The 15,318-nt window shown below is 45.9% G+C and overlaps 1 protein-coding gene across 1 annotated transcript in view; it reads right to left on the bottom strand.

Annotated features, from left to right (window-relative positions):
• ANGPTL5 (angiopoietin like 5) overlaps positions 1-14,144 on the bottom strand; it is a 35,002-nt gene extending 20,858 nt beyond the window's left edge. The window contains exon 1 of the mRNA XM_063444936.1: positions 13,994-14,144. Coding sequence (XP_063301006.1) covers positions 13,994-14,092 — 99 coding nt within the window. The 5' untranslated portion in view covers positions 14,093-14,144. The remainder of the gene's footprint in view (positions 1-13,993) is intronic.
• Positions 14,145-15,318: the final 1,174 nt, after the last annotated feature.

The raw sequence follows: 15,318 nt of genomic DNA, 5'->3' as shown, positions 1-15,318 counted from the left end.
AAAAAACATTAGTTTTTTTCGGTTTTCTCATCGTTTCTCATTGTGACAAACATTTGAGACACAATGGAATTTGTTTATATTTGTGAAATGTGAACAAAAATAATCAAGATGGAAAAATCTCCTTTAATGATATTTATTCCCAGCTTGCCTGTTTTGGCCCAAAATTACCAAATTCAGGTTTTTACTTGCCATGATTTGCTGCTTACTGAACAACGCCCTTGGAGATCAAGTTTAAGAAAACACTTTATTTGACAGATTGTCTATAAATAATTATTCCACGCAGCCACATTTAGTGCCTGGAAAATACATCTTACTCTTCAATGATTATCTTCCCATGCTCCATAGCATACATGCCAAGATCCCAAGTAAACCAGTGGAGATAAACTTAAATCTGTTTGAAATTACTGAACATGTTTTAATAATGAATAGTTTCAAAACCTCTTAATTCCCCCAACATATAGTTTATTTTTTAAATTATGTCTGCTTATTATTTATGTGTGTGTGTCCACACTTTGGTCATTTTCTATTAGAACATAATTTGTTGAAGAAGATGCAATTGCTTTCCATGTGAAATGTATTAGGGGTTATTAGTTCTTTCATAACGTAAGACCAGAGCCGAACCGGAACACTGGGATACCAGGAAATTTCCCGGTTGGCTGCGGCACTTGGCGCCGGACAGTGCTACCGGTTTTCTTCAAACATCAAGGAAGAAGGAGCTCGCAATATGCTGAGAACATGACTAATATGTGTGTGCGCTTCAATGAGCAGTATGTGAGTGTCAGTGTTTGTATGGGTCACTCTGTGTGTACCAGTATGGATCAATGTGTGTGTGTGTGTGTCTGTATGGATCAGTGTGTTTGTAGGTGTGTGTGGGTGTGGGAATGGATCAATATGTGTGGCAGTACTGATCAATGTGTATCTGTATGGATCAATGTGTATGTAGGTGTTTGTGGGTGTGTGTGTCAGTATTGATCAATGTGTGTGTCAGTACTAATCAATGTGTGTGTCAGTATGGAGCAATTTGTGCCAGTGTGTTAATGAATGCAAGTAAGTGTGTGCCAGTGTTTGTAAGGGTAACTGTGTCTCTGTCAGTAAGGATCAATTTGTGGCAGTGTATGTTTATGAGTGTGTGTGTGTGTCAGTGTGTTTGTATGGGTCACACTATATATATGTGTGCCAGTGTATGCCATTGGTGATTGCACAGACTTCCTCGAATCCAGCTATCTGCTTGACCCATTTCAATCTGTTGAAACAGATGTGACCAAAGTATTTAATGATCTTATCACTGCAAAATCATGTGACCACTACTCTATTTTAATGCTCCTGCATTATGTCTGCTGCTTTTGACACTGTTGTTTATCAACAGCTCCTTCTCATCCTCCGTAATCTTGGCTTATGAGATACTACTCTCTCCTGGTACTCTTCTTACCTCTCCCAGCGCTCTTTCAGTGTTTCTGTCTCTGGTCTGCCTCTTCTCCCCAATCCCTCTCTGTTGGTGTTCCCCAAGGGTCTGTCCTTGGTCCGCTATTGTTCTCAATCTATACTGTCTCCCATTGTAAACTCATCAGCTCCTTCGGCTTCCAGTATCATTTCTATGCAGTTGACACGCAAATTTACCTGTCCTCCCCTGATTTCTCACCACCCTTCTGGACTCGTGTCTCTGAAGGTCTCTCTTCTATTCCCAACTTGACGGCTGCTCATTTCCTTAAACGTAACCTGTCCAAAACATAACTTCTGTTCTTCCCTTGTCTGCCAATGGCTCTACCATCAGCTCTACCTCGCAGGCTCGCTGCCTAGGTGTTCTCTTTGACTCCAACCTCTCCTTCACCCCTCATGTCCAGTCGATTGCCAAATCCTGCTGCTTCCATCTCAAAAACATAACGCGCATACGCCCCTATTTAACGCTTGATGCGTCTAAGGTGCTTGTCCATGCCGATGATTTCTTGCCTTGACAACTGTAACCCACTTCTCAGTGGGCCTACGTGTTCCCAACTTGCCCATTACCGTCGATAATGAATGCAGCGGCTAGGATCATCTTCCTGTCCACCTGCACCTCCCACGCCTACCCCCTCTGTCAGTCCCTACGCTGACTTCACCTACCTGTCCTCACTAATACACAAATATGTCCCGTCTATGCCCCTACGCTCTGCCGAAGACCTACATCTAACCTCTGTTCGTACTCCTACCTCTGACCAGGGCCGTCTTTAATACTGATTGGGCCCTGGGCAGGTGTTTGCTTGGGGCCCCTTGACCTAGCCCTTCCTCTTCCTAGCATGCAATCACACCATCAACGCCCACACAAATGTAAAAAAAACACACTTAGCCCTCTCATTTTTTACTGAGACAAAATACACACACTAACGCACATACAGATGCAAACACTAACATACATAGAGATGCATACATAGACAGGTAAAGACATACATAGAGAGATACACAGACACACATGCAGATACACATTGACACACCTACATACACTGATGCACAGATACACTCACTGACAAACATGCAGATAAACAGAAACACTAACACACAAACAAACACAGTGACATACATGCAGATACACACAATAACATACAGATGCATACACGGATCCACATGCAGATACACAGATACACACAGATACAGACACTGACACATATACAGATACACATGCAGCTACACATACACACAGAATGATACACATTCAAATATACAGAATGACACGCACACAGATACAAACACAGACACACATGCAGATACACAGACACACATACAGATACACACTGACACATATGCAGATACAAAGACATGCAGACACATATACAAACGTACACACAGATACACATACAAACATATACACATATAGACATACATATATACAAACAGACACAGAGACACACAGATACACATATGTTCAAAGACACACATACGGACACACAGAAACACATACTGATACACAGGGTCATATAGAGACACATGCAGATACAGAAACACAGAAACACACATACACACATAGACACATACAAACAGACACACAAACATACATACAAACAGATACACACATACATACAAATAGATACACACATGCATACATACATACAGAAACATCCATACAGACACTTACATACAAACAGTTACATACATATATACAAACAGATACACACATACATACAGGTATATATACATTCAAACAGACACATACATACAGGCAAACACATACATACAGGCAAACACATACATACAGGCAGACACATACATACAGGCAGACACATACATATAGATACATACAAACAGACAGACAGACACATACATACATACAGATACATACAAACAGACAGACCATACATACATACAGATACGTACATACAAACAGATACATACATACATGCACATTTTTTTATGTGTTTCCTACCTTTCCTACCCAGGCTGATGGGAGTCAGAACTCCCTCCTTTTCTTCTCCTCCCGCGCGGCGCTCGGTGAATGCTGGGAGGAAGTGACCGGCTGTCACTTCCTCCCAGCATCCTGACATCATCACAGGGGGCCCGGTCGCCCTCTCAAAGCGGCCAGGCCCCTAAAAATCCATCGCCATCGGGTGGCCCGTAGAGCATTGGCCACCCGATGAGCCCCCACATCGCGCGGCTCGTGGTGGTAGTTCCACATGGGCCGTCGTGGTGCGGAGGGCTTTGGGACCCCTAAGACTAACTGGGCCTGGGGCAGCTGCCCCTTTTGCCCCGTGTTAAAGACGGCCCCGCCTCTGATGCTCGCCTTAAAGATTTCTCTTGAGCTTCACCATTGCTGTGGAACTCCCTTCCATTCTTCGTTAGACTTTCATCCAGTCTCCGCTCCTTCACAAAATCTTTGAAAACTTACTTCTTCAGGAAAATATATAAACTAAACTGTCAACAGCTTTCCCTCCCCGCACCCTGATTCCTCTCCTGTAACAAAACAAAACACTAAACCGTCAGTGCATACTATACTAGCAACCTACTTTTCTACCCTACCCTTACCTTTTGTGTCACTGTACCCACTCCCTGTAACATGTAAGCTCATTGAGCAGGGTCCTCAACCTTTCTTTTCCTGTGTGTCCAACTCATCTGGTTACAAATACGTGTCTGTTAGTCCACCCACTGTATAGCACTACAGAATTTGTTGGCGCTTTATAAATAATAATAATTGTGTGCCAGTGTATGCGTGTCAGTGTTTGTATGGGATACAGCATGAGTGTTTTTGTGTGCCAATCTCTGTTACTAAATGTATGTGAGTGTGTATATGTGTGGGCGGGGTGGGTCCTGAAGCGATGGACTTTTTGGGAGGGGAGACTGGGCCGCATATCTTAGAAAAGCGCAGGCACATAGTCATATCCCCATCTAGTTATACAGCATTCGCATGGGATACGGTATTTGAGGCCGACTGCGTACACGTTGTGCTCTTTAAATCTGTTAAAAATTTTCAGGACGCCCACGTTATGCCACTGTTTTGCTCCCGGCGTAGGTTGCATTGTTAATATTTTTTTTAATTTTTTTTCTTTACTTAAACTGTTGTTATACTTTACTGTCGCATATTGAATGGTCTCCCTAAGGGCCAGCGCCAACACCCCACCCCTGATACCCATATGGGCCTCTTTGCGACCTCGACTAACTCTGGCTCACTTCCCCTCCCCCCGACTACCCTCGGACTCGCAGAGATCACAACAGCCGCCTCACATGGCGGGTTGGGTGCCGCGGGACATCGGTGCTGACATCACACTTACTTGAGGAACAGACTCCGTAGGTGGCCTTCCATGCACCTCTCGCAACTGACCTCTCCTGTACATAGGACCGGGGTTCGACGAGACTCTCCGGTTCTATAGTCTCCCGAACGCTACCAACCGGGGGGGCCAAGATGGGGGTTAGCCCGGCCTTACTCACAACAACACTGGGGGCCTTAACCAGCCGGAGAAACGCTCCCACCTGCTCCGCCGTCTCTGGGCGGAAAGGGTGTCCGTAGCGTTCCTGCAGGAGACGCACTTTCGGGGCCCGGAAGCACCTAAACTAGACCCCAACCGTGGTCAACACACCTTTCTCTCTCACACCTTAACCAAGCTTAACAAATTTAGAGAGGGCCGCCTAATACTAGCAGGGGACTTAAACATGCCACTAGACCCCCTCCTGGATACGTCCCGCGGAACTAGTACACTACCGCCACACTGTCTACGATCCGCCACCAGGGCATTGAACAGAATGGGTCTTGTAGACTGCTGGAGAACCACACACCCGGACGACAGGGACTATACGCACTTCTCCCATGTCCACCGCCACTATAGCCGCATTGACTACATATTTATGCCCCAGGAATACCTTTCCCTACTCCACGACGCACACATTGGACTCACGACGCACTCCGACCACGCTCCAATTAAAGTACGTACAAGCTCACCCCTCTATAAACCCAGAGACAGACAGTGGAAGCTTAACGTAACCCTGCTGAATGACCTAGTCTCCCGCGCATCTGCGCTTCAGACGATCACACAATATTTTGACACTAATGACAACCCAGACACACCCATCTTGACGATCTGGGAAGCACATAAATGTGTCATGAGAGGCCACTACATCGCTATCTGTACACAGCGCAAAAAAGATAGACACAGGCGCATCACCGACCTCACGTCCAAGGTATCCGCCCTGGAAACCACACACAAACAAACACTAGACGATAATACCTATCTGCAACTGACCGAAGCCCGGAGAGAACTTAGAGACCACCTCTCTCAGGGGCTGCTACACACCCTGACAAAATCGGCCAGGTACTTCTATGAACACTCTAACAAAAGTGGTCGGCTCCTAGCAAAAATTCTCCAGGCAAAGAGGAGGGCACAACATATCCATAAAATAAACACACGGGACCAACGTAGCACTAAACACCCGGAAGGTATACTTGAGCACTAAGGCGGCCGGTCAAGCTGAGGTACCTGGGCACATGGTTACCACGTGATCTCACGCAACTTTATCAATTGAATTTCCCCCCCCTCCTCGCGAGCATCCAAAAAGATCTCCTCCGCAGGTCACCGCAATACCTCACCTGGTTTGGCCGCATTCAAGCGATAAAGATGAATGTCCTCCCCAGATTATTGTACCTATTCGCGACTGTAACGGATCGCCTGGCACCCCGACTGGGTACCTCCGTTAATGGATGCTCCTAGCGCTTCCTGAGGACTCCAAGCACTCTGGCAGACACCACAATCACCGAATCAGAGAAGCATATGAATCCTCTCAAGCCTCTGAATGCTGTAGACAGTTGAATAGGAACCATACGAATAGGTTTGCACTCCTAGCAGTCAAACTGGAACAGCATGCAATAAATCCTCCCCCAATAATGAGACGACACTTCACTTTGAGGGTTAAGCAGGAACTCTGGACTGGCTCATCCAGCCTGGCTTTTATTTCCAACTCACACATACAGGCCACACCCAGGGGGAGGCATAAAAGAACCAATGACATAGATGTTACCTCCCACACATCCCCTCCCCTTAGTGTGACACATAATCCCATTATGCATACAGTGTAAAATATACTTTTACACAACTTTCATAACTTTAAAACCATACATCACATTCACATAAAAATACATATCCACAATCAATCCATTCAGGGGAACAACATATTAAAAAATGGCATGAATCCGACCAGGGGTTCAAAAGTTACTAAAAGTATATTTTGTTCCTTTCTGGCTGGCAGAAAAACATCCCCACAATGCACCCTGGTTTCCTCCCTTCTGCCCTGGAGTTAATTGGAGAAGTAATCCAATTACCCAGGACTAAAGGCAGACTCCATTAACCACATGGTTGCAAAACGACATAAAACACTTTAAAATACATAAAGTCACATTTACACATAACACACAGACATTTCACCTATCCCCAGATAGCTGGGATCTGCACGCACAAAACTACCGAATAGCGCGCAGATCCTACTCACACAGTACAATTGCCATGGAGCTAAAGTCTTTCCCATAGTCTTTCATTATATGAATAGGCTCCATGGTATGGCTATCTGGGGTATCACATTCCCATAAAGTCTGGTCCATAGTCCAAAGGCAAGAGGCGGGCAATCAGCCCCCTCCAAGGACACGTGGCGAGGTCGGTTTCGCCACACTTCTCCCCTTTACCCCCCAGACTAACAGGGTACTTGACCTCCTGCCGGTCAGTGCCCTTGTTAGTCCAGCAGCCCACCCACAAGACAGAAACAGCAGAGCAGCCCACCCACAATAAACAGTTACTACACCTGGGTGAGGGAGAATCTTGTCCAGGTTCAGGTGCCTCACCACGGCTGTGTGGGGGACTGGTAGGCTGCCTTGGTAGGTTGCTGAGGGGGCAGAGACCAGCGGTACTCTGTCCTGTTGCCAGCACTACCACGGGAGTAGTCTGGTTGGAGCCTGGTTGCTGGAGACCGACTGTCTCCCCTTTAAATACACCGCTCTGCTGCTGGAGACCGACTGTCTCCCCTTGAGTTACACAGCTCTGCTGCTGGAGACCGACTGTCTCCCCTTTAGTTACACAGCTCTGCTGCTGGAGACAGACTGTCTCCCCTTTAGTTACACAGCTCTGCTGCTGGAGACAGACTGTCTCCCCTTTAGTTACACAGCTCTGCTGCTGGAGACAGACTGTCTCCCCTTTAGTTACACAGCTCTGCTGCTGGAGACAGACTGTCTCCCCTTTGGCTAAACAGCCCTGTTGTGGGGGGGCAGGACCGACCGTCCCTACCCCCTGTGCTGGAAGTGCAGAGACCACGGTCCCATCTGCACAGGTGTGGGGCTTACAGTCTCCCCCTGGTACATTAAGCTGCCGCTGGGGAAAGGAGACTGGGCTCCCAATTCCCAACAAATCACACTGCCGCTGGGGAGGGAGGACGGCCCCTTCAGCTCCCTGTAACTTGGGCGCAGAGACCACGGTCCCATCTGCGCTGGTGTGGGGCTTACTGTCTCCCCTTGGTGAGCTGCGCTGCCGCTGGGGAGAGGGAATAACAAACTCCTCTCCCTTACACACCTTCAGCCGCTGGGGAGAGGGGATAACAGGCTCCTCTCCCTGCACCGTAGAGTGCCGCTGGGGAGCAAGAACGGCACCTTCAGCTCCCTGTAACGCACACTGCCGCTGGGGATCTGGGCCGACTGCCCAGCATCCCTGTAGGGCCGGTAGAGAGACCGCAGTCCCATCTCCACCTGCCATCTGTGGGTCTTCCCAGGACCAATCCGTGAGGCCCCTCAACATTTGTGAGTAAGGGCCACCTGCTTCCCCACCTGGCAACTCTGGCTGCTGCTGGGGATCTGGGCCGGCTGCCCAGCATCCCGGTGGGCCCGGTGGAGAGACCTTGGTCCCATCTCTACCTGCCTGTTGTGGTTCCTCACAGGACCAGTCTATGAGGACCCCCACTTCGGGTTCCTCCCGCCGCCTCAGGGAGGATGCAGCCTCTACTCGGCTGCTGTAACGCTCCTGCTGCTGAGCATACTTCCTCTCTTTTGCCAACCGGAATTCTCGGTCCAGCCTTGTGTTTCGCTCGGCCATGACCTGGTTCCAGATCACCCGGCGTGTCTCCATGGGTATATCATCCCCATACTCGGCCACTCGCTGCCTCACCTCGGCCAGCCAATCATCTCCAGAGCCAGAACCTTCCATACTTGTCTGCTCCCAGGGGCGCTGCACGACTGCTAGCGTTGCCCTCAATTTGTAAATCCAAACAGTGTCTCTGAGCTGCTTTACCTCAGACTAGGACGCCATCCCACCGCTGCCACCAATGTAACGGATCGCCTGGCACCCCGACTGGGTACCTCCGTTAATGGATGCTCCTAGCGCTTCCTGAGGACTCCAAGCACTCTGGCAGACACCACAATCACCGAATCAGAGAAGCATATGAATCCTCTCAAGCCTCTGAATGCTGTAGACAGTTGAATAGGAACCATACGAATAGGTTTGCACTCCTAGCAGTCAAACTGGAACAGCATGCAATAAATCCTCCCCCAATAATGAGACGACACTTCACTTTGAGGGTTAAGCAGGAACTCTGGACTGGCTCATCCAGCCTGGCTTTTATTTCCAACTCACACATACAGGCCACACCCAGGGGGAGGCATAAAAGAACCAATGACATAGATGTTACCTCCCACACATCCCCTCCCCTTAGTGTGACACATAATCCCATTATGCATACAGTGTAAAATATACTTTTACACAACTTTCATAACTTTAAAACCATACATCACATTCACATAAATAAATACATATCCACAATCAATCCATTCAGGGGAACAACATATTAAAAAATGGCATGAATCCGACCAGGGGTTCAAAAGTTACTAAAAGTATCTTTTGTTCCTTTCTGGCTGGCAGAAAAACATCCCCACAATGCACCCTGGTTTCCTCCCTTCTGCCCTGGAGTTAATTGGAGAAGTAATCCAATTACCCAGGACTAAAGGCAGACTCCATTAACCACATGGTTGCAAAACGACATAAAATACTTTAAAATACATAAAGTCACATTTACACATAACACACAGACATTTCACCTATCCCCAGATAGCTGGGATCTGCACGCACAAAACTACCGAATAACGCGCAGATCCTACTCACACAGTACAATTGCCATGGAGCTAAAGTCTTTCCCATAGTCTTTCATTATATGAATAGGCTCCATGGTATGGCTATCTGGGGTATCACATTCCCATAAAGTCTGGTCCATAGTCCAAAGGCAAGAGGCGGGCAATCAGCCCCCTCCAAGGACACGTGGCGAGGTCGGTTTCGCCACAGCGACACTACCCGTCGCGATCCCACAATCATTTTTCCGCACCATGACACGAGAAATCCGCAGCTTTATATGGAACCGCTCCGCGCCCCGCATACGCAGGACCACACTGGAACGACCGAAGACTGTGGGGGGAGCTGGGCTGCCCTCCGATCAGCAATACTACCAGGCTGCACACCTGCAGAGGGTGGTGGACTGGCACGCACGCCCAAGCACTAAAAGGTGGGTGTCCATGGAGGTCCAGCAGGCGCATGGGACAGTCCCATCCAGACTTTGGCTTGGCTCGCTCACCTTCATGGAACTCCGAACCCAAAACCCACTCATCTACGCCACCCTCGGGGTCTGGTGCAAGCTGCACTTTACACATCGACTCACCACATCACCTAACCGCTCACTCCGATCACGTATAACCCAAACCTAGCGGGGAGCCTCCCCCCCGCGGCCTTTCGGAACTTCCACCAGACGGACTAGATATACTTGCACCAATGGACTGTTGACAGGGCCCTCAAACCGCTACCCGACGTCACAACGACTCAGCGACCGACCCCACTTGACATATCCCACTACCACCATGTGAAAACTTACTACACGAACCTTCAAGGTAAAGACCACATTCACAGACAATTGACTGACTTCGAACGACTATGCACGGACAGAAAACACTTAGAACACGCGGTATCCTACCTCTACACAAGTCTACAGTCACTGGGCAATGAACGCTTACTAGGGTTCACGGAAAAATGGGAACGAGAGATGGGTACGCACTTGACTATCCAGGAGTGGGCTAAAAACTCACAAATGCTCCATTAGCTCCAAATACCAAGAGATGAGCTATAAACTACTCACACAATGGTATAGGACCCCAGATGCACTAAGACACATGCACGACACAGCCTCTGGAGAATGCTGGAGATGTAACTCTGACCTGGGCACCAACCTCCACATCTGGTGGTCATGCCCCCGCATAGTTCCGTACTGGCGCTTGATACACACTAAGATCAAGGAAATCACGGACTCAGACCTCCCATTGCAACCACTGCCGATGCTCCTTCACCACACATCCACACCCACACAACAATACAAAAAATCCCTCACAATATACCTGCTCTCCGCTGCAAAAAGCCTCATCCCACTGAACTGGAAAAGCCAGACAGTACCCACCTACCAACAGTGGGTGGATAAGGTAGAGGAAATCCATAATATGGAAATGTTAACTGCCTCCCTGCAGGAGCGCTCGGACAAATGTGCCCTTCTATGGTACCCCTGGACGTCTTATACCGCATGGGGACGGGCTTGACCCCCCATACCTATGTTTCCAAGAGGCTCCTGGTAGACACACCCGCCACCCCCACCCCCTCACCATGGTTTGAATCCCCGAGCCTGACATTCCCCCCCCCCCTTCCCTCTTGTCCGTGACATATCATGATTGATCTCCAACAGATCTCTGACAGTCCTCCACCATCCCCCAAGCCTCCGATTAATACCCGCTCTGGTAGACGCACAGAGAGGTGACGGCGCATTGGTTACGAGTAAAACACTGTTCTCAACTCCGGCCTGTTGCCAGGTCTAACGCTCTGATATTGCATATGTCACAAATTGTAACTTGCTGTCTGACACCCGCCCCCCCTCCTTCATCTCTCTTTTTTGTATCCCACCCTGACTTGAAAAAAGCAACAAATAAAGAATGTCAAAAAAAAAAGTTGCTCTGTTGCGATCAGTGTTCACACAGCACAGTTTACAAATTGGTTGTGTGCGGTAATCTGCCTGCTGACCGGGTTTGTTCAGTCTCTCTGGGAAGGAGAGAGACCTTTCCTACTAGTGTGTGGCATGTATGTGACGCATATGTTAGACAAAACTGATACATCATAGGAGGAAGTAAAATCTACTCCTTTGCTTTGTCTGAGCCAAGGGGCTGGCCTGGCCTTACAGCTGCAGTGAGTTTTACAAATCACTGTCAGAAGTTGGTGCACCACTATAGGCACGCAGACCACGTCAGCTTAATGAAGTGGTCTGGGTGCCAGGTCCAGATAGGGTTAACCCTTTTTTTTTATAAACATAGCAGTTTCAGAAAAAATGCTATGTTTACACCGAGGGTTAATCCAGCCTCTAAAGCCTCTAGTGGCTGTCTCATTGACAGCCAGTAGAGGCGCTTGCGTGCTTCTCACTGTGAAAACCACAGTGAGAAGACGCCAGCATCCATAGGAAAGCATTATGAATGCTTTCCTATGAGACAGGCTGAATGCACGCGCGGCTCTTGCCGCGCATGCGCATTCAGCCGATGACGTCGCTAGGAAGAAGGAGAGGAGGAAGAAAGCTCCCCGCCCGGCGCTGGAGAAAGGTAAGTGTTTAACCCCTTCCTCTCCCCAGAGCCCAGTGGTCCTTTAATCTTTTCAGCAATGCACTATTGTTATGATGCTTAGACTGACCCTTTAAAGAACGTATACTCAGAAAGCAAACAAAACTAAGTATATGCCACCCACATGGGTGAAAGATATTTCACTGTAAAAATATCCATACAGTGTTAGTGTTCCGTTTTTTTATTCCAGAGGAACAATAACTAAATGCCACATGTCTCATCCAAGATTTTGGAACTTTAAAAAGAGCAATTATTTTGAGCAGACTCACTTATGGTATTTTTATAATGTTGCATTACATAACGGAACTAAAGCCAGCTGTGTGTTCATCATACGATGATTAGCACACATTTTCTAGTGAACAGAGTAACAGAATACAGCAATTTATTGAAAATCGTGCCTGGTGTGATCACTTGCATTTGTATTCAGCATTCATGTTGGAAGTTTAGGATTTTTCAACATAAGTCTCATAAAAACATTGGAAAAGGCACACCCATCATCACACAAATGCACGCATGGGCACTTTTTTGGTCCAAAGCAGTTTGCAAAAATATGCAGATGAGGAACAGAGCCATTCTTGAGCACAGCCTATTACAAGACAGCCAAAAGTAACACAACACAACACATATAAAGCTAAATGTAACACAACACATTTCAGATCGTGAACATTATTTTTTGGTTAAGAATCCTGGGATACTGAAAAGTCTAAAATTAATTTCTCAAGCTAAAAGTTAACACAGAATGAATGTTTGAAAATTAACTTTCAGCTTAGTATAGAAATACAATGTAGAACTTATTTGTTATTAACAACTGTTTAGTACTATGTCAAAACATAGATAGTAACCGTGCATTGAGCTATATTTATATTGGTTATAATGAAATAAATACATACACACACACATAAAGGGCTATTCAATAAAGTGCGAATTGTCACGGTTCCAAATACAGGTAAAAAATACCCATACTGGTAAAAACAATTCACAGTTTGGTCAATATTCTTGATAGCTGAAGATGTACTGAAATGCAGTATATCGATAGGCAGTCGGAATTTGTATAAATGTGCTGTTTGTGACTAAAGATTTAATAGTACCATATAACAATGTACAGTAATATATGCAAAATATTGTTGTCATCTTACGGATGTTTTCAGATATATGGGTGTCCCAGAAAATCTTTGGAGATTAGGAGAAAGACCAACTCAAAGGGCTCAAAACAGATATTTTATCACAGGAGCAATAATTACTGTACTGGTTGACCAATCAAATACTACACCTGATACAAACATTTGGATAAAAATACTACAGGAAAATTAGTTGCAGGATTTATTTTCCTATAGCATGGTTATGAGACTTCCAGGTGGCAAAATACCAAGGAGTTAAACATGCTACCAGTAAAACGATCAGCCAAGGAGAGATTTGCCTTGTCTCAAACTGTACATTTTTAAAACTGGCATTCTATGGAAAGCTCCAAGACAACTCGTAGAAGTGTCGTGTGCATGTCTGAAGTTTCTTGGCTCTCAACCATATGTTCCAGACATGAAGCAAATGGAATAACTGGTCAATATAAATTACAGCAGGTCTGCTCAAAGTGACATAACGTGTTTTCAATTGACTATTTTTTGCTATAATTGTGCAGAGGTAGGAGCCAAGTACAAGATTTAAAATTGTGATTTTTGCACCAAGATGATGAATATTAGTATACGTTCTAGATGCTAAGATTAACATATAGGACTGTGTATTTTAATTAATTAAAATTAAGCTTACAAATATAAACAACTGGTATATTTTAGCTAGTTTAGCAGCTATCCATTATAAACTACAGGCACCCAGGCTCACATATTATTACTTGTGATTTAAAGGGGTTTAGAAAACAAATGTGCTTACCTTTGCTGTGGAGAGGGTGTAGTTATTGATTATGATGCTCTCACTTCTGTGCAAAATATAGTGGCAAATAATCAATACAGCTGCACACAAGTGCATCATCTTTAATTTAGAGATTCAGTTCAACAACCTTCTGATTTCTTGCGAAAGTCAAAACAGACCACAGGACCCGAATTAAAGAGCTCTTGGAAGCTGTACAATATGAACTAATCCAGCGTATGAGCTTTCTACTGCTGGCTGGGTCCAATAAAGGAAACTCTTTTGATTTAGGGAGCTCAAGAATATTCCATTCACTATGTAGGTTATATGTTTCAGCTATTGTACATTCACATGGTTTGAATTACATATTTGTTGTACATATTGTTATGTTTGGCATACATTTGAAGGGCTTGGGTTAACTGTAGATAGATTATTACACAAATGGGATGCTTTCCTTTGTTACAAAATATTGAAATATACGAATTACATCTCATCACTTTGAAATTTTGAGCTAAAATATTTTTTTGAATAACAAAGGCAATACATTTTTCACTTGAATTTCATCACAGTGTGTTTGAGATTATTAAACCTTCTTCCCACTGAGAGGACCTTAAAGGCACACTCCCACCCCATTATATTGTAAATTATTGAAACTGTTATTGGGGCAGGAGTGTCTAGTAGGTGTTGTCTTGCTGTCACGTTACATGGATCTTCTAGGCATAGATCTGCAGTGTATATTAATGCTGTAGGTCCATTTTACATCACTTTGAGGATCTTGCAGGAATTTGGGCATGCAACTCACTCCATAGTGACATCAAGCAAGCATCATTCTGGCATCTATATTGAGACCTGCCTAATAACTTGACACTCAACTAGTCCGCATTAATCAAACTATGCAGGTCGCACACATTTTGGAGTCATTTTTTACAAAGACTAATCACAGTTCTACTGGGTCTTTGTAAGACCCATCTCCCTACTTCTCTTTGTCCTGTCATGGTTTCTTTATACCCGATACTATTTGCTATTTTGTTATGTGACCCCAGCTTGTCTGACTACTCGTGCTATCTATAATCATGACCTTGGTTTGTCTCTCAACTCTGTGCTCCCCTGTTGTTCTTAACCTCAGCCTGTTTAATGTTACCTCTTTGTCTGTTTGCAGACATTCTGTTCATCTGTCATTGGTTTCAGCTGTGCTACCTTAAGGACTGGTACATGCTTCTGTCCCATCTCCCCTTAGGTTTGCGTTTTAGGGTTAAGCTCCTCTTGACAGATGGCTTAAGACTTGGTGAAGATGGCTCCCTGACACCTGATGTAATTGTCTCCTAACTTTCTTTCTCCAGGCCACCGCA

Source organism: Pelobates fuscus, chromosome 1 (genome assembly GCF_036172605.1).
Source record: "Pelobates fuscus isolate aPelFus1 chromosome 1, aPelFus1.pri, whole genome shotgun sequence".
Taxonomy (NCBI): domain Eukaryota; kingdom Metazoa; phylum Chordata; class Amphibia; order Anura; family Pelobatidae; genus Pelobates; species Pelobates fuscus.
This window is presented reverse-complemented; position numbering and strand designations above follow the sequence as displayed.